Genomic DNA, 20,810 nt, shown 5'->3' on the forward strand with positions numbered 1-20,810 from the left:
TTATGGATAATGTGTTAAGTCAATTGTTATATGTTGTATGGAACCACTGCTGTTTCTACTGTTTTTACTGTTTGTGAACCGCTGTGAGTCGCCTTCGGGCTTGAGATACAGCCGTATAGAAGCAAAGTAAGTAAGTAAGTAAATAAATAAATAATAATACTATTCTTCCCTCCAAGTATATTATTATTATTATATTATAGTATTATATTTTATTATTATTATTCTCTCCAGTATATTATTATTATTATTATTATTATTATTATTATTGAGAAACTGCAAGTCGCTTCTGGTGTGAGAGAATTGGCCGTCTGCAAGGACGTTACCCGGATGTTTGGATGGCCAGCAAGTGGGTGATTCCGGCCTTGACATATTTACATTGTCCGGCTCCTTTAAGAATGTGAAGGGGCGGGGCCGAGAGTCATGTTGGCGCGCAATATTCATAAGTAGGCGGGGCCAGTGCCGTTCTTTCTTTCCTCAGCGTCGCTGACGTCAGCACACCTAATTAGAATCCGTGGCGGGAAAGTGTTGGGCTTCCCTTTGGCGCCAACATGGCCGAGGCGGAGGAGGAAGCCGGGCTGGAGTCAGAGGGCGAGGAAGTGGTGCTCACCCCGGCCCAGCTCATCCAACACCTGGAGCAGGTGAGCCCAGGCGGCCCTTGGGGGAACTACAACTCCCAGGACACTTCCCCTTCAATTATGGCAGGCCCAGGACCCCCCTCCTCCAACCCAATCACCTCCCCAAATGTGGCCACTTTATTTGACTGTCTACCATGAGCTTCCTCATCAGTGGGACATGCTGTTTGGGAATACTACAACTCCCAGAATCCCCTCTCCCATCAGCATTTTTTTGAAACACACTGCAACTCCCACAATTCCCCATCCAACTCCCAGAATCCCTCCCATAACTTATTTAGATGGAGTAGAACTCTGTTTGGGAATACTACAACTCCCAGAATCCCCCCCATCAGCAATTTTTTTTGCCATAGATGTAGGAGAAACGTCAGGAGAGAATGCCTCTAGATCATGGGCATATAGCCCGAAAAAACCTACAACAACCCTATATTATGATTGTTGTTATTATTATTTTTGTTTGAATGGAATGCAATTCCCAAAAGCAACCCCTACCCCCAACAGCATGGCTGGTTATTTAGGCACACTACAACTCCCAGAATCCTTCCCACCGGTGTCTCTCATCATCTGGGCCATCTCCAAGGTTTTGCTGTCTCTTTCCAGGCTTGGATGAATGAGAAGTTTTCCCCTGAGCTGCTGGAGAGCAAGTCGGAAATCGTGGAGTGCGTCATTGAGCAGCTGGAGCACATGGTGAGAGAGATGACAAGGTTCATAAAAACACACAGGTGTAAATGGCCAGCTACGTTGCACCATATTATTATCATTATTATTATTATTATTATTATTATTATTATTATTATTACTAGCTGTATCCTGGCCATGTGTTGCTGTGGCCTAGTCTGGTGGAGCAGCTGTTGCAATCTATCCAGGCATATAGGCTTCCTCTTTCGTAAGAACATCTTTCCTGTGTTATTATTATTTACTAAATATAATTATATTTATTCATATATATATATTCATCTCTTAAGTGAGACTATTTCCTATGCAAGTGTGGAGCTGCGGTCCCAATCTATCTGGACAAATAGCCTTCCTTTTTTGTAGCAACGTCCTTCCTGTATTATTATTATTATTATAATTATTATTATTATTTACTAAATGCAATTATATTTCCTTGTATTTATATTCCTCTCTTAAGTGATATTTTTCTCCCATGCAAGTGTGGAGCTGCTGTCCCAATCTATCCGGGCAAATAGCCTTCCTCTTTTGTAGCAACATCCTTCCTGTATTATTATTATTATTATTATTATTATTATTATTTACTCAATTTAATTATATTTCCTTGTATTTATAGGCCTCTCTTAAGTGAGATTTCCTCCTATGCAAGTGTGGAACTGCTGTCCCAATTTATCCAGCAAATAGCCTTCCTCTTCTGTAGGAACGTCCTTCCTGTATTATTATTATTATTATTATTATTATTATTTACTAAATGTAATTCTATTTCCTTGTATTATATTCCTCTCTTAAGTGAGGTTTTCTCCTATGCAAGTGTGGAGCTGCTGTCCCAATCTATCCAGGCAAATAGGGTTCCTCTTTTGTAGCAACGTCCTTCCTGTATTATTATTATTATTATTATTATTATTATTATTATTTACTATATTTAATTATATTTCCTTGTATTTATATTCCTCTCTTAAGTGAGCGTTCTTCCTATGCAAGTGTGGAGCTGCTGTCCCAATCTATCCAGGCAAATAGGGTTCCTCTTTTGTAGCAACGTCCTTCCTGTATTATTATTATTATTATTATTATTATTATTATTATTTACTATATTTAATTATATTTCCTTGTATTTATATTCCTCTCTTAAGTGAGCGTTCTTCCTATGCAAGTGTGGAGCTGCTGTCCCAATCTATCCAGGCAAATAGGGTTCCTCTTTTGTAGCAACGTCCTTCCTGTATTATTATTATTATTATTATTATTATTATTATTATTATTATTTACTATATTTAATTATATTTCCTTGTATTTATATTCCTCTCTTAAGTGAGCGTTCTTCCTATGCAAGTGTGGAGCTGCTGTCCCAATCTATCCAGGCAAATAGCCTTCCTTTTCTGTAGGAACGTCCTTCCTGTATCATTATTATTATTATTATTAGTGGTATTATTTACTCAATTTGATTATATTTCCTTGTATTTATATTCCTCTCCTCAGTGAGATTTTCTCCTATGCAAGTGTGGAGATGCTCTTGCAATCTATCCAGGCAAATAGGCTTCCTCTTTTGTTGCAATGTCCTTTCTGTATTATTATTACTATTATTTACTAAATTTAATTATATTTCCTTGTATTTTTATTCCTCTCTTAAGTGAGATTTTCTCCTATGCAAGTGTGAAGCTGCTGTCCCAATCTCTCCGGGCAAATAGGCTTCCTCTTTTGTAAGAACATCCTTCCTATATTGTTATTATTATTGTTATTATTATTATTATTATTATTATTATTTACTAAACTTAATTATATTTCCTTGTATTTACATTAATCTCTTAAGTGAGATTTCCTCCTATGCAAGTGTGGAGTTGCTGTCCCAATCTATCTGGGCAAATAGCCTTTTTCTTTTGTAGCAATGTCCTTCCTATATTATTATTGTTATTATTATTATTATTTACTAAATTTTTCTTGTATTTATATTCCTCTCTTAAGTGAGATTTTCTCCTATGCAAGTGTGAGATGCTGTCCCAATCTATCCGGGCAAATAGGCTTCCTCTTTTGTAGGAACGTCCTTCCTGTATTATTATTATTATTATTATTATTATTATTTACTAAATGTAATTCTATTTCCTTGTATTATATTCCTCTCTTACGTGAGGTTTTCTCCTATGCAAGTGTGGAGCTGCTATCCCAATCTATCCAGGCAAATAGGGTTCCTCTTTTGTAGCAACGTCCTTGCTGTATTATTATTATTATTATTATTATTATTATTATTATTATTATTATACTCAATTTGATTATATTTCCTTGTATTTATATTCCTCTCTTAAGTGAGATTTCCTCCTATGCAAGTGTGAAGCTGCTGTCCCAATCTATCCTGGCAAATAGGGTTCCTCTTTTGTAGCAATGTCCTTCCTGTATTATTGTTATTGTTATTGTTATTATTGTTATTATTTACTCAATTTGATTATATTTCCTTGTATTTATATTCCTCTCCTCAGTGAGATTTCTCCTATGCAAGTGTGGAGCTGCTCTTGCAATCTCTCCGGGCAAATAGTTCTTCCTCCCGGGTCAGGATGTCCTTCCTGCCTTTGCAAAACCCCTTTGCTGTGTGTCTTTGCAGGAGGAGAACCTGAAGCGCACCAAAGGAGGGGACCTGAAGGCCAGCATCCACCGCATGGAAGTGGAGAGGATCCGCTACGTCCTCAGCAGCTATCTGCGCAGTCGGATCCGAAAGGTCTTTCCGTCATGTATTTCCTTCGTTGCCGTCCTTTGTCTCTAGGCCATCTTTCTGCCCTCATATGGATGCCTTTGTGGTTCTGTATCATATCTATATCAGTGTTGTTGGGCAAGTGGGCTTATTAGCAAAAGACCCTCCTCATAAATGCGGAGCAGAGTGATCTGTCGTATCAGAGTCACCTCTGACTTTAAACACCACACGAGCTGGGAAAAATCAGCAAGCAGTTTATTGAGAATATAAAAATCGAAAACATGCAAATGTGAGTAGATCAATAGGTACCCCTCCAGTGGAAAGGTAACTGCGCTCCATGCAGTCATGCCAGCCACATGACCTTGGAGGAGTCTATGGACAATGCCGGCTCTTCGGCTTAGAAATGGCGACGAGCACCAGAGTTATTATAGAACCCTAAACTGGAAGAGACCCCAAAGGCCATCCAGGGGCTACCCTCTGCTATGTGGGAACACACAATCAAAGCACTCCTGAGAGATAGCCATCATCCTCTGCTTAAAATTCCACCATCCCATTGTTTAGTGAACGGTCACTTTGGAAATGTGGATACTCCTAACGTCTGTGTTGATGCACCCAGTGCTCTTCGCTCTTCTTCCCCCTTCACCCGATGATGCCTCGCCCTTCTTCTCCTCTTTATTTTCTCTTTAGATTGAGAAATATTTCCCGCACGTCCTGGAAAAAGAGAAGACCCGGACGGAGGGAGAGCCTTCCATCCTCTCTCCAGAAGAGTTTGCTTTCGCCAAAGAGTGAGTGAATGGAGACTCGTTCGTTTTGATCAGCGTTTCTCAACCTGTGCTTCAAGACCCCTGGGGTCCTCCGCTCTGATTGGCCAGCCTCTCAGCCAAGAGGGGGGGGGGGCTGTTTCTGAGAATCCAAGCCGGGGGGGGGGGTGAGCAATCATGCTCGGCGCATGGTAGCGTGGTACACATGTGTGGGCGAGGGAGAGCAGGCGAGGTTGGAGGGAGGCTCACATCAGCTGGGGCATTCTGTGTGGGAAATTTGGTCCAATTCTATCATCGGTGGGGTTCAGAATAGTTTGATTGTAGGTGAACTATAAATCCCAGCAACTACAACTCCCAAATGTCAAGGTTTATTTTCCCCAAACTGCGCCAGTGTTCACACTTGGGCATACTGAGTATTGGTGCCAATTTTGGTCCAGATCCATCATTGTTTGAGTCCACAGTGCTCTCTGGATGTAGGTGAACTACAACTCCCAAACTCAAACCCATCCAATATTTTCTGTCGGCCATGGGAGTTCTGTGTGCCAAGTTTGGCCCAATTCCATCATTAATGGAGTTCAGAATGTTCTTTGATTGTAGGTGAACTATAAATCCCAGCAACTACAACTCCCAAATGTCAAGATTCTATTTCCCCAAACTCCACCAGTGTTTACATTTGGGCATATTGAGTATTCTTGTAGAGTTTGGTCCAGATCCATCATTGTTTGAGTCCACAGTGATCTTGGGATGTAGGTGTACTACAACTCCAAAATGAAAGGACACTGTCCACCAAACCCTTCCAGTGTTATCTGTGGGCCGTGGGAGTTTTGTGTGCCAAGTTTGGTTCAATTATATCATTGGTGGAGTTCAAAATGCTCTGTGGTTGTAGGGGAACTATAAATCCCAGCAACTGCAACTCCCAAATGTCAGGGTCTATTTCCCCCAAACTCCTCCAGTGTTCACATTGGAGCATATTGAGTGTCTGTGCCAAGTTTGGTCCAGATCCATCCTTGTCTTAGTCCACAGTGCTTCTCTGCATGTACATGAACTACAACTCCCCAATGTGAAGGTCAATGCCCACCAAACCCTTCCAGTATTTTCTGTGGGCCATGGGAGTTACATCATTGGTGGAGTTCAAAATGCTCTGTGGTTGTAGGAGAACTATAAACCCCAGCAACTACAACTCTCAGATGTCAAGGTTTGGGTCAATTCCATTGTTGGTGGAGTTCAAAATGCTCTGTGGTTGTAGGGGAACTCTTAATCACAGCAACTACAACTCCCAAAGGACAAAATCCCTGAAACAGACCTAAGAAACAAATGCTGGAAGTTGTAGTTTCACAAGCGCTTTGCCCTTCTCTGTCAAGGAGGTGCCTCACCAAACTATTAACTCCCAAGATTCAATAGCCTTGAGACATGGATGCTAAAGTGGTGTCAAATTGAATTAATTCTGCAGTGTAGATACACCCTCAAAAAGACTCCTTGAAGGCAACGATGGTCTTCCTGTCTTTCCTTCCTTCCTTCTTTCTTTCTTTCTTTCTTTCTTTCTTTCTTTCTTTCTTTCTTTCTTTCCAGGTACATGGCCAACACAGAGGCCCACCTCAAAAACGTGGCTCTGAAGCACATGCCTCCAAACCTACAGAAGGTGGACCTCCTCAAAATAGGTAAGGAAGGCTTGCTTGTGTAGTTATTGTTGTTGTTGTTGTTGCTGTTGTTGGACCTCCTCAAAATAGGTAAGGAAGGCTTGCTTGTGTAGTTGTTGTTGTTGTTGTTGTTGTTGGACCTCCTCAAAATAGGTAAGGAAGGCTTGCTTGTGTAGTTGTTGTTGTTGTTGTTGTTGTTGTTGTTGTTGTTGGACCTCCTCAAAATAGGTAAGGAAGGCTTGCTTGTGTAGTAGTAGTAGTTGTTGTTGTTGGACCTCCTCAAAATAGGTAAGGAAGGCTTGCTTGTGTAGTAGTAGTAGTTGTTGTTGTTGGACCTCCTCAAAATAGGTAAGGAAGGCTTGCTTGTGTAGTTGTTGTTGTTGTTGTTATTATTAGCTGTAACTGCCACATGTTGCTGTGACCAATCTTCCATCCCTCTTTCTCTCCTTTCTTCCCCTTTTTTCTTTCCTGCTCTCCTTCCTTCCTTCTTTCTTTCCTTCTCTTCCTCTTCCCTTCCTTCCCCCTTTCCTTCCCCCTTTCTTTTCTCTTCTTTCTTTCTTTCTTTCTTTCTTTCTTTCTTTCTTTCTTTCTTTCTCTCCTTTCCTTTTTCTTTCCTTCTCTCCTTCCTTCTTTCCTTCTCTTCCTTTCCTTCCCCCTTTCCTTTCCTTCCCACTATCTCTTCTTTCTTTCTCTCTTTCTCTTTATTCTTTCCTTTACCCCTTCCCTTTTTTTCTTTCCTTCCTTCCCTCCTTCCTTCTTCCCTTCCTTCCCCCCTTTTCTTTCCTTCCCACTATCTCTTCTTTCTTTATCTCTTTCCCTTTATTCTTTCCTTCACCCCTTCCCTTTTTTCTTTCCTTCCTTCTTCCTTCCTTCTTTCCTTCTCTTCCTCTTCCCTTCCTTCCCCCTTTCCTTCCCACTTTCTCTTTCTTTCTTTCTTTCTTTCTTTCTTTCTTTCTTTCTTTCTCTCCTTCCCGTTTTTCTTTCCTTCTCTCCTTCTTTCTTTCCTTCTCTTCTTCTTCCCTTCCTTCCCCCCTTTCTTTCCTTCCCACTATCTCTTCTTTCTTTCTCTCCTTCCCTTTATTCTTTCCTTCACTCCTTCCCTTTTTTCTTTCCTTCTCTCCTTCCTTCTTTCCTTCTCTTCTTCTTCCCTTCCTTCCCCCCTTTTCTTTCCTTCCCACTTTCCTTTCTTTCTTTCTTTCTTTCTTTCTTTCTTTCTTTCTTTCTCTTCTTCCCTTTTTCTTTCCTTCTCTCCTTCCTTCTCTCCTTCTCTTCCTCTTCCCTTCCTTCCCCCTTTTCTTTCCTTCCCACTTTCTCTTCTTTCTTTCTTCCTTTCTTATTCTCTTTTTCCCTTTTTTCTTTCCTTCTCTCCTTCCTTCTTTTCTTCACTTCCTCTTCCCTTCCTTCCCCCTTTTCTTTCCTTCCCACTTTCTCTTCTTTCTTTCTCTCCTTCCCTTTTTTCTTTCCTTCTCTCCTTCCTTCCTTCCTTCCTTCCTTCCTTCCTTCCTTCCTTCCTTCCTTCTCTTCGTCTTCCTTTCCTCTCCCCCTTTTCTTTCTCTTCCTCTTCCTCCCCTTTCTTCCTTCTCTACCTATTCTTGGACTGCAACTCCCAGCAGTCCTCCTGATTGATCTACCTACCTACCTATCTATCTCCATCTAATCTATCTACCTGGAGGATTATTGGGAGTTGCAGTCCAGGAATAGGAAATTGGGAATATGCCGGGATTGGGATGCTCTCAAAGAAATCCAAGGAGAAGAAGGCTTGCATCTTGGAAGCAGTGCATTTGGAGCATCTTACTCTCCTAAAGGGCCTGGTCTAGGAGATGCTGGGAGATATAGTCCGGAAGAGAGTGTGGGTATGCTACTGTGTGTTTTGTTTGCCAGGGGGAGTCGTTTTTGCACATGTGCTGTAGCGTATTTTAGCCTTTTTGGCTTTTTAAGTCCATTCTGCTTTGTTTTCCAGTGTTTTGATGAGTGATGGTCACTCGTTGGCCTGAGAGGTGTCTTGTGTTCAAATTTGGTGTCCATTCGCCCAGTGGTTTTTGAGTTATGTTCATCCCACAAAAGAACATTACATTTTTATTTATATAGAAACTAGCCATCCCCTGTCACACATTGCTGTGGCTCAGTCTGTATATGTGTTTTTGTGTGTATATGTGTGTGTTTATTTGTGTGTTTATTTGTCCCCCTCGATGGACTGTCACCTTGTCGTGGTGAGGGGGCTTGCGCGTTCCGATGAACCTGTGGGCACAACAACTGGAGTCGTGCACTCCCAGGAGTGGCTGCGGGGGAGGTTCCAGACCAAGCACAGTCCGAAGACCCAAAGACCTCAACGGCGGAGCAGGCGGAGGATAACATGGTACATGTTACAACGGCTGCGAAGGCGGAAGAAGGCTGCAACAGACTGAGAAGCCACGGTCATTGTGTTAAACTACATCACCAGTGGAACCTCACTCTGTGAAGTCTGTGTGTTGATCAGTTGTGCACTGACCTCCACACATTAAAAAAACCCACGCACAGGCGTCTTCCAAGAAAATAAAAACAAACCAACCAAAGTCCCATGGCGATCAGCGAGTGGCGACGGGGGCAGGACCGTGAAATCTGGAAGCCCCTAGTCACAGACTGGCACATGGGCGGTGGGTACGGACTCAGTCGTTCTACCTCAAGGTCCGAGGCAGTTGAGTAGTTCGGCAGCTGTATCCGCGACTGAGCAGCCCTTTTGAGGACCCACTCTGCTCACCCCACACGGGGAGGGGGCTAGAAAAGGTGCCCTAAACATAGTCCGCCTCACTTATCCCTGACTGGACTGCCGCGTCCAGTGGGGTCACCACCCTGCGGCCAAAAAAGGAAAATGAACTTCGGTACGTGGAACGTACGGACTCTGATGGACAACAGTGGCAGTGAACGCCCCGAACGCAGAACTGCCATCATTGCAAGGGAGCTGGGACGCTTCAACATCGACATAGCAGCCCTTCAGGAGACCCGGAGAGCAGGAGAGGGACAGCTGAAGGAAGAAAAAGGAGGCTACACCTTCTTCTGGAAGGGACTGCCCGAAGAAGACAAAAGACTGCACGGAGTTGGCTTTGCTATCAGGAATGATCTGGTGAAACATCTGACTGAAGCACCTACTGGCATCAACGAACGTCTCTCAACCCTCCGAATCGATCTTGCAAAAAACCAACGGGCAACCATCATAAGTGCCTATGCACCAACACTAGATGCTGACGAAGACATCAAGGAGAAATTCTACTGTCAGCTGGACACCGTCCTATCGGGGATACCTAAGGAGGACAAAATCATCCTCCTGGGGGACTTCAATGCAAGAGTCGGGCGAGACTTCGACCTGTGGCCAGGGACCATCGGAAAAGACGGGGTTGGAAACAGCAACTCAAATGGCATCCTGCTTCTCACCAAATGTGCGGAGCACAACCTTGTCATCACCAACACGCTCTTCCGCCAGAAAAACAAGTTCAAGACATCATGGAAGCACCCCCGGTCAAAGCACTGGCACCTCTTAGACTATGTAATAACACGCACCAGAGACCGCTGTGACGTGCTCCTCACAAGAGCCATGACAGGTGCTGATGACTGCTGGACCGACCACAGGCTAATTCGATCCTCGATGGCTATCAAGATCGCTCCCAAGCGCAGACTCCAAGGAAGGAAGGCAAGGCGCAAAATGAACACCCAAGCCCTTCAGGAGCCCTCCAGACGAGCCCATCTCCAAACAGCACTCAAGAACCATCTACCCACAGTACACCCCGAAAATGTTGAGGAACATTGGAACAAACTGAAGACCTCCATCATCCAAGCCTGCGAAGAAACTATTGGATACCAAGCCAAGAAACATCAAGACTGGTTTGATGAAAATGACATCGAGATCCAACAGCTAATTGACAAGAAAAGGAAAGCCTTCCAAGCATGGCAGAGAGACATCAACTGTGCTGCTAAGAAAAAGATCTATGCCAGTGCAAAAGCTGAGGTCCAAAGAAGGACAAGAGAACTCAAGAACATCTGGTGGACAAAGAAGGCCGAAGAAATCCAACACCTGGCAGATACCCACGATGCTCAGGGATTTTTCAAAGCCACAAAGGTCATCTATGGGCCAAGAAACCATGGCATACAGCCTCTACGCTCATCAGATGGAACCAAACTCCTGAAGGACCAAAACTCAATTGCACTACGTTGGAAAGAACACTACGAAAGCCTCCTGAACCACAGCTCCAATGTGGCCGAAGAGGTCCTCTCACAAATCCCACAACAACAAACCAGGGATGAGCTTGCAGCACTGCCTAGTTTGGAAGAAGTCAGCCATGCCATCAACCAACAGAAGAATAACAAAGCCAGTGGACCAGATGGGATCCCTGCTGAAATCTTTAAAGAGGGAGGACCTGAGCTGACACACCAACTCCACCAGCTCATAGGAAAAGTGTGGGTGACCGAGAAAATCCCAGCAGATTTCAAGGACGCCACCATCATCACCCTCTTCAAAAAAGGGGAAAGAACAGACTGCGGAAACTATCGAGGTATCTCCCTTCTAACCTCCGCTGGGAAAATCCTCGCAAGAATCCTTGCAAACCGCCTTCTGCCCCTCTCAGAAGACACCCTCCCAGAATCCCAGAACGGCTTCCGCCCCTCTAGAGGAACAATGGACATGATCTTCACTGCACGACAGCTCCAAGAAAAATGCAGGGAACAAAACCAACCTCTGTACATGGCATTCATCGACCTTGCAAAGGCATTCGACACAGTGAATCGCAGCGCTCTCTGGACCATCCTCCACAAAATCGGGTGCCCAAACAAATTTGTGAACATCCTGCGGCTCCTCCATGATGACATGATGGCAACAGTCTTGGACAGCAGTGGCTCCCAAAGTGACCCATTTAAAGTGGAATCCGGTGTCAAACAGGGATGTGTTATTGCCCCAACTCTATTCTCCATCTTCATCGCTATGATACTTCACCTTGTTGATGGGAGGCTTCCGACCGGAGTGGAAATAATCTATCGGACAGATGGCAAGCTATTCAACCTCAGCAGACTGAAAGCCAAAACCAAGGTTACAACAACAGCTGTTATAGAACTCCAGTATGCTGATGACAATGTCGTCTGTGCGCATTCAGAAGAAGATCTACAAGCCACTCTAAACACCTTCGCAGAAGCATACGAGAAGCTCGGACTGTCACTGAACATTGAGAAAACCAAGGTGCTGTTCCAGCAGTCACCAGCCCATCCCTCTCCAATGCCAGTAATACAGCTTAATGGCGTAACATTAGAAAATGTGGACCATTTCCGCTACCTTGGCAGCCACCTCTCCACCAAAGTCAACATCGACGCCGAAATACAACACCGCCTGAGCTCTGCAAGTGCAGCATTTTCCAGAATGAAGCAGAGAGTGTTTGAGGACCGGGACATCCGTAGGGAGACCAAGGTGCTTGTCTATAAAGCTATTGTCCTCCCAACCCTGCTCTATGCCTGTGAGACGTGGACTGTCTACAGACGTCACATGCAGCTCCTGGAACGTTTCCATCAGCGCTGCCTCCGGAAAATCCTGCAAATCTCCTGGGAAGACAAGCGGACAAACGTCAGTGTGCTGGAAGAAGCAAAGACCACCAGCATTGAAGCGATGGTCCTCCAACATCAACTCCGCTGGGCCGGCCACGTTGTCCGGATGCCTGACCACCGTCTCCCAAAGCAGTTGCTCTACTCCGAACTTAAGAACGGAAAACGGAATGTTGGTGGACAGGAAAAGAGATTTAAAGATGGGCTCAAAGCCAACCTTAAAAACTCTGGCATAGACACTGAGAACTGGGAGGCCCTGGCCCTTGAGCGCTCCAGCTGGAGGTCAGCTGTGACCAGCAGTGCTGCAGAATTTGAGGAGGCACGAGTGGAGGGTGAAAGAGAGAAACGTGCCAGGAGGAAAGCGCGTCAAGCCAACCCCGACCGGGACCGCCTTCCACCTGGAAACCAATGCCCTCACTGCGGAAGAAGATGCAGAGCAAGAATAGGGCTCCACAGCCACATACGGACCCACAAGGAAATCCATAATGGAAGACCATCTTACTCGTCCAACGAGGGATCGCCTAAGTAAGTAAGTAAGTTTATTTGTGTGTGTGTGTGTATGGTTTTGCGAAAGCATTGGAATATATATTTTTTTGTCTTTTTAAGTCCCTGTCGCTGTGTTTTTTTAGTGTTTTTATGAGTGATGGTCACTTGTTGGCCTGAGAGGTGTCTTGTGTCCAAATTTGGTGTCAATTCGTCCAGTGGTTTTTGAGTTCTGTTAATCCCACAAACGAACATGACATTTTTATTTATATAGACTAGTCGTCCCCTGCCACGCCTTGCTGTGGCCCACATGGGGGTTCTGTGTGGGAGGTTTGGCCCAATTCTATCGTTGGTGAGGTTCAGAATGCTCTTTAACTCTAGGTGAACTATAAATCCCAGCAACCACAACTCCCAAATGTCAAGATTCTATTTCCCCCAAATTCCACCAGTGTTCACATTTGGGCATATTGAGTATTCTTGTAGAGTTTGGTCCAGATCCATCATTGTTTGGTGGGGTTCAGAATGCTCTTTGATTGTAGGTGAACTATAAATCCCAGCAACTACAACTCCCAAATGTCAAGATTCTATTTTCCCCAAACTCCACCTGTGTTCACATTTGGGCATATTGAGTACTCTTGTAGAGTTTGGTCCAGATCCATCATTGTTTGGTGGGGTTCAGAATGCTCTTTGATTGTAGGTGAACTATAAATCCCAGCAACTACAACTCCCAAATGTCAAGATTCTATTTTCCCCAAACTCCACCTGTGTTCACATTTAGGCATATTGAGTCTTCGTGTAGAGTTTGGTCCATGTCCATCATTGTTTGAGTCCACAGTCATCTTTGGATATAGCTGTACTACAACTCCAAAACCAAAGGACACTGCCTACCAAACCCTTCCAGTTTTTTCTGTTGGTCATAGGAGAACTGTGTGCCAAGTTTGGTTCAATTCCATCGTTGGTGAAGTTCAGAATGCTCTTTGATTGTAGGTGAACTATAAATCCCAGCAACTACAACTTTCAAATGACAAAATCAATTTTTTGAGTGATGGTCACTCCTTGGGTTGTTAGGTGTCTTGTGTCCAAATTTGGTGTCAATTCGTCCAGTGGTTTGTGAGTTACGTTAATCGCACAAACATATTTTTATTTATATAGATTATTATTAATATTTCCTTATTAATTATTGCCATTAGTTTGTGCTCAGCTTTTGTTTCTGGATCGAGACCCAAAGTGGGTCGCAACCTTAAAAGCAATACAAAAGAATCAATATCAAAACAGATGTCAATATAGTCCTGTTTGGAGAGTCAACGCAATGGAATCCGCGTGGGCCTCCTTTTGCGAGAGACGCTCTTCCCTTTGTGTTTTCTTTGCAGTCCCCAAACCCAACCTGGACGCCTTTGTGTTCCTGCGAGTGAAGGAGAGGCAGGAGAACATCCTGGTGGAGCCAGAGACGGATGAGCAGAGGTAGGGAAAGCCAGCCAGCCACCAAGCTTGCCCAATTCCGCCGTCTCACATCCTCCAGGAAAGGGGAGCAAAGGCTGGGTGGCTATCTGTCAAGAGGGCTTGGGTTGTGTCTTCCTGCCTGGCAGAAGGGAGTTGGGCTAGATGACCTTTGGGGGTCTCTTCCAACTCTAAGATTCTGTGGGTCATCCTCCAGAACAAATAGAGTGCTTCCATGACCCAAAATCCAGAGATTTTGAAGTCATGTGATACACAATCTATAGGTATATAAATGCTCTGTGCATAATGAGTACATTAAAAACGAAAAACCTATGGGGCCAAATTACCCCAAATTTGGCAACAAAACTCCTCACAATCCAAGGAGTGGATTATATGGCAGTGTAGACACACACACACACACACATGGATGGATGTTGGATCACTGGTTGGTGTGTGTGTGTATACACACAATACCTTATATATTATATACATTGCTATATAATACATATATATTATATGGTATATATTATTACATTGCTGTATAATACATATATTATATACATTGCTATATAATACATATTATATTATATACATTGCTATATAATACATATATATTATATATGTATATTATTACATTGCTGTATAATACATATATATACATTATATACATTGCTATATAATACATATATATTATATGATATATATTATTACATTGCTGTATAATACATATATTATATACATTGCTATATAATACATATTATATTATATACATTGCTATATAATACATATATATTATATACATTGCTATATAATACATATATATTATATATGTATATTATTACATTGCTGTATAATACATATATATACATTATATACATTGCTATATAATACATATATATTATATTATATATATTATTACATTGCTATATAATATATATTATATTATATACATTGCTACATAATACATATATATTATATATGTATATTATTACATTGCTGTATAATACATATATATATTATTACATTGCTATATATTACATATATATTATATTATATACATTGCTATATAATACATATATATTATATTATATATTATTACATTGCTATATAACACATATATATTATATATATTATTACATTGCTATATGATACATATATATTATATACATTGCTATATAATACATATATATTATATTATATATTATTACATTGCTATATAATACATATATATTATATTATATATTATTACATTGCTATATAACACATATATATTATATATATTATTACATTGCTATATAACACATATATATTATATATATTATTACATTGCTATATGATACATATATATTATATTATATACATTGCTATATAATACATATATATTATATTATATATATTATATACATTGCTATATGATACATATATATTATATATATTATTGTTATATATACTACTATATAATATAATGTTAGACAAGAGTTAGAAGGGACTCTACCATGGTATTGGGGGAGAACAGACAGGAAGGAAGGAGAGAAGAAAAAGGGAAGGAATGAAGGAGGAAAAGTGGGAAGAAAGGAAGGAAAGAGAGAAGGAGGGAGGGAAAGAAGGAAGGAGAGAAGAAAAAAAAGAAAGAGTTACCGAAGAAAGGGAGGAAGAAGAGAAAGTCGAAAGGAAAGAAAAGGGAGGGAAATGCAGGAAAAAGGTAAAGAAAGAAGGAAGGAGAAAAGGAAATAAAAAGTTAAAGAAGAAAGGAAACAGGGAGGGAAGAAAGGAGACAAAGGAAGAAGTATAGAAAGCGGGAGGAAAGGAAGAAAAGAGGGAAGGACGAAACCAAAGAGCGAAAGAAGGAATGAAAGAAAGAGGTAGAGAAGGAAGAAAGGAGAGAAAGGGGAAGGGGAAGAAAAAAGGGGGGGGGGAGGAATAGGTAGGTACCTCTCTTTCATAATAGTCCAGATATCTACCTCTGCTTCGAAAATTCTTACTATAGGCCACAGCAACGCGTGGCAGGGCACAGCTAGTGGCATTATAAAAAGGTAAACAACTCAATTTGAGGGACTTTGACATAGCCAGGGGTTAAAGAAGGGGATGCCTGCAGATCAATGTATTTTACTTTAGAGTAAAAGTCAAGGTTTCCCCTTGACATTAAGTCTAGTTGAGTCCAACTCTGGGACTCTGGTCCCTTTCTAAGCCAAAGAGCTGGCATTGTCCATAGACATCTCCAAAGTCATATAGCCATGACTGCATGGAGTGCCGTTACCTTCCCCCTGGAGCCATGCCTATTGATCTACTCACATTTCCATGTTTCCGGAGGTTCCAGAGGTTCTGCTAGGTTGGCAGAAACTGGGGCTGACAGTGGGAGCTCACCCTGGATTCAAACTGCCAACCTTTCGGTCAGCAAGTTTATTTATTTATTAATTATTTGCAGTATTTATATTCCACCCTTCTCACCCCGCAGAGGACTCAGGGCAGATGACATTGTACATATACGTGGCAAACATTCAATGCCGTAGACGCACAACATATATAGACAGAGACACAGAGGCTATTTAACATTCCAATTTTTGTCTTGAGGGTATTCTGGCCACCGGGGGAGCTGTCGCTTCACTATCCATTTGTGACACTGATGAAGTGCTTCCTCATTCTTTGCATTCTTGCTGGAGATTTTTATGGCATCGTAAATTAGCCTCCCCGCATAAGTGGTACCTAAATTTCCGACTTGACAGTTGTAACTGTATTGTCGAAGGCTTTCATGGCCGGAATCACTGGGTTGTTGTAGGTTTTTCGGGCCATATGGCCATGGTCTAGAGCAGCGGTTCTCAACCTGGGGGTCGCAACCCCCAGGGGGGTCGCCTCGCCATTTCGGAGGGGTTACAAGGCCGGCTCATTGGCAAGGGCGCAAGGTAGGCAAGGGGTCAGAGCTGAATTGGTCGAAGGTACTGCAAATACCATCATCTGTTGTCCATACTCCCCCAAACATATTGCTTTTGTGATTAATCACTACGCATTATTTTCAATTTATGACATCCTGCATATTGGATATTTACGTGACAATTCATAGCAGTAGCAAAATTGCAGTTATGAAGTAGCAACACAAATAATTTTATGGTCAGGGGTCACCACAACATGAGGAACTGTATTTAGGGGTCACGGCATTAGAAAGGTTGAAAATCATAGAATCATAGAATCAAAGAGTTGGAAGAGACCTCATGGGCCATCCAGTCCAACCCCATTCTGCCAAGAAGCAGGAATATTGCATTCAAATCACCCCTGACAGATGGCCATCCAGCCTCTGTTTAAAAGCTTCCAAAGAAGGAGCCTCCACCACACTCCGGGGCAGAGAGTTCCACTGCTGAACGGCTCTCACAGTCAGGAAGTTCTTCCTCATGTTCAGATGGAATCTCCTCTCTTGTAGTTTGAAGCCATTGTTCCGCGTCCTAGTCTCCAGGGAAGCAGAAAGGAAGCTTGCTCCCTCCTCCCTGTGGCTTCCTCTCACATATTTATACATGGCTATCATATCTCCTCTCAGCCTTCTCTTCTTCAGGCTAAACATGCCCAGTTCCCTAAGCCGCTCCTCATAGGGCTTGTTCTCCAGGCCCTTGATCATTTCAGTCGCCCTCCTCTGGACACATTCCAGCTTGTCAATATCTCTCTTGAATTGAGAACCACTGGTCTAGAGGCATTCTCTCCTGACGTTTCGCCTGCAGCTATGGCAAGCATCCTCACTACCTCTGAGGATGCTTGCCATGGATGCAGGCGAAACATCAGAAGAGAATGCCTCTAGACCATGGCCATATAGCCCAAAAAAACCTACAACAACCCAATTGCAACTGTCTTTCAGGCTGCAAAGGTCAACAACAAGCTACACAAATTGGTCGGAAGCTCACTCTGACCCGGGCTAGGCTTCGAACTCATGACCTTTTGGTCAGTAGTGATCTTAATGCAGCTGTGCCACAGTCTCAGTTCAGCAGCTCAGCGGTTTAACCCGCTGCAACACGAGGGGAACCATTTATCACTGTTGTTATGATGCAAATGTGTATTTCTGTAGTATCAACTTTCTTGAAATTATACATTTTTCTACTTTAATTCAGAAATATCAACTGCTCAATTGTCAAAAAATTTTTTTTTGCTCTTTGCTGCACAAGTTCTATATTCCTGACATAAGTTTGGATGGTCTGTCTCTTTCAGCGAGTACGTGATTGACCTGGACGAGGACTCCCAGCACCTGATCCGGTACAAAACCATCGCTCCTTTGGTGGCTTCCGGGGCGGTCAAGCTCATCTGAAATGCAAGGAGAAGTGAAATACTGCAAATTTGGAGGGGAAAGGCTTGTTCCCAGTTCCCATCGATGTTTTCGCTTGCAAATATCCTTTTTCTGTCCTGCTGCAAAAAAAGAGGAAACCCTGCAATCCACCATATGACCAGCAGGTGGCACTAGACCTATTCTGACAATGGAAATTTATATTTCCATAACTTGGAGGCAATTACTTTCCTGGACTTTAGTCCCAATTAATAGTAACTTTTTCAAGGTCGGCCTTTTCTAGCCTACCAAGGCTCCCCTCGCGGTGGCTGGGGACAATGGGAGTTTCAGTCCACCCCATCAGAAGCCTTCTAGCGCATAGAGAAGGCGGCAAGGAATTGCATTGCCATCCCCATAATAAATAATAATATTCAACTCTCAAGCCCATGGTGTTTTGCGGCTGAACTCTTTGCGCATGTGGGTAACATCTGGAAAGACGGGCGGATTTTTCAGAACTACAGAAAATATTTTGCCAAGCAACAAATGGTAGCTGGAATGTGCATGGAGCAAAATACAATATGTACAAGAGTGCCTTGTATTCACTGATTGCCAAAATACTTTCTGGATTTGACTCTGTTTCCTTTATAGGATGACAACATTTGAAAATGTGTGTATAGCTGGGGTGCCCACTTGCGCAGACAGGCTCTCACCTCCACAAACAGCAGTATATTAGGAAGCATCATTATATTATTAGGAATATATAATATTATTATACTCTAAGGAATTTTATATATATAATATATAGGAAGAATATATAATATTATTAGGAATATATTATATTATTAGGAATTTTATATGCATAATATATAGGAAGAATATATAATATTATTGGGAATATATAATATTATTATTAGGAATATTATAGATATATAGGAAGAATATAAAATATTATTAGGAATATATAATATATTAGGAATATTATATACATTATATATAGGAAGAATATATAATATTAAGAATATGTAATATATAATTATATATACATAATATATATTACATATTCATAATATACATAATATATAGGAAGAATATATAATATTAGGAATATATAATATATTATTAGGAATATTATATACATAATATATAGGAAGAATATATAATATTAGGAATATATAATATATTATTAGGAATATTATATACATAATATATAGGAAGAATATATAATATTAGGAATATATAATATTATATTATTAGGAATATTATATATAATATAGGAAGAATATATATTATTAGGAATAGATCATATTATATTAGGAATATTATATATATAATATATAGGAAAAATATATAATATTAGGAATATATAATACATTGTTAGGAATATAATATATATTACAGGAAGAATATATAATATTAGGAATATATAATATTATATTGTTATGAATATTATATATAATATATAGGAAGAATATATATTATTATTAGGAATATATAATATATTAGGAATATTATATAATATATAGGAAAATATATTATTAGGAATATATTATATTAGGAATATTATATACATAATATATAGGAAAAATATATAATATTATTAGGAATATATAATATAATCTTAGGAATATATAATACATTGTTAGGAATATAATATATATTACAGGAAGAATATATAATATTAGGAATATATAATTTTATATTGTTATGAATATTATATATAATATATAGGAAGAATATATATTATTATTAGGAATATATAATATATTAGGAATATTATATAATATATAGGAAAAATATATTATTAGGAATATATTATATTATTATATTAGGAATATTATATACATAATATATAGGAAGAATATATAATATTATTAGGAATATATAATATATTCTTAGGAATATATATATAATATATAGGAGGAATGTATAATATATTCTTAGGAATATTATATGCATAATATATAGGAAGAATATATAATATTATTTATTTATTTATTCTTAGGAATATATAATATTATTTTATTAGCAATATTATATACCTAATATATAGGAAGAATACATAATATTCTTAGGAATATATAATATATTCTTAGGAATATTATATACATAATATATAGGAAGAATATATCATATTCTTAGGAATATATAATATATAATTATATAATTAGGAAGTATATTAGGAAGTAGCCCTGCCAATGCCCTGCACAAACACAATCCTGCCCACCATCCATTCACATGAGGACAATTTCATCCTAGATCTTCTGTGTTTTCTCCACCACAGACATCCCAGTGTTCCTTACTCTCTCCATTGGTGTGGAATTTGCATGACCCCGCCCACTACCTCTCCCTTAACCCATTCCTATTATTTTCTACGTCACACAGCAAACACAGAGGAATTGATCAGTAACTGAACATACTAGAGAGGTTTGGGGAGAACAAAATGGGGGACGATGAGGCCTGGCTCGAGAGCAGGACGTGTGAAAAAGATCTTGGAGTCCTCGTGGACAACAAGTTAAACATGAGCCAGGAATGTGATGTGGCGGCAAAAAAAGCCAATGGGATTTTGGCCTGCATCAAGAGTCTAGATCCAGGGAAGTCATGCTCCCCATGCTCTATTCCGCTTTGGTTAGGCCATACCTGGAATCACACTGTGTCCAATTGTGGACACCACAATTCAAGAGAGATATTGACTCTAAGCTGGAATGTGTCCAGAAGAGGGCA

At 40.8% G+C, this 20,810-nt stretch overlaps 1 protein-coding gene across 1 annotated transcript; it reads left to right on the top strand.

Annotated features, from left to right (window-relative positions):
• The first annotated feature begins 501 nt into the window (after positions 1–501).
• GINS4 (GINS complex subunit 4) lies at positions 502–18,527 on the top strand. Its single transcript, XM_060787129.2, has 7 exons — positions 502–638; positions 1,233–1,319; positions 3,892–4,005; positions 4,666–4,763; positions 6,309–6,397; positions 13,786–13,876; positions 18,038–18,527. Exons 1-7 carry the CDS (start codon positions 549–551, stop codon positions 18,132–18,134), a joined length of 666 nt encoding a protein of 221 aa, XP_060643112.1. The 5' UTR covers positions 502–548; the 3' UTR covers positions 18,135–18,527.
• Positions 18,528–20,810: the final 2,283 nt, after the last annotated feature.

Source organism: Anolis sagrei, chromosome 7 (assembly GCF_037176765.1).
Source record: "Anolis sagrei isolate rAnoSag1 chromosome 7, rAnoSag1.mat, whole genome shotgun sequence".
Classification (NCBI taxonomy): Eukaryota; Metazoa; Chordata; class Lepidosauria; order Squamata; family Dactyloidae; genus Anolis; species Anolis sagrei.

What these genes read in the sequence shown, in the direction of transcription:
- GINS4 (XM_060787129.2), top strand. Translation starts at nt 549, where the DNA reads ATGGCCGAGGCGGAGGAGGAAGCCGGGCTGGAGTCAGAGGGCGAGGAA. An exon ending in TTGAGCAGCTGGAGCACATG is followed by an intron (nt 1,320 to 3,891) that starts GTGAGAGAGATG and finishes GTGTCTTTGCAG; the next exon opens with GAGGAGAACCTGAAGCGCAC. An exon ending in CCAGAGACGGATGAGCAGAG is followed by an intron (nt 13,877 to 18,037) that starts GTAGGGAAAGCC and finishes TGTCTCTTTCAG; the next exon opens with CGAGTACGTGATTGACCTGG.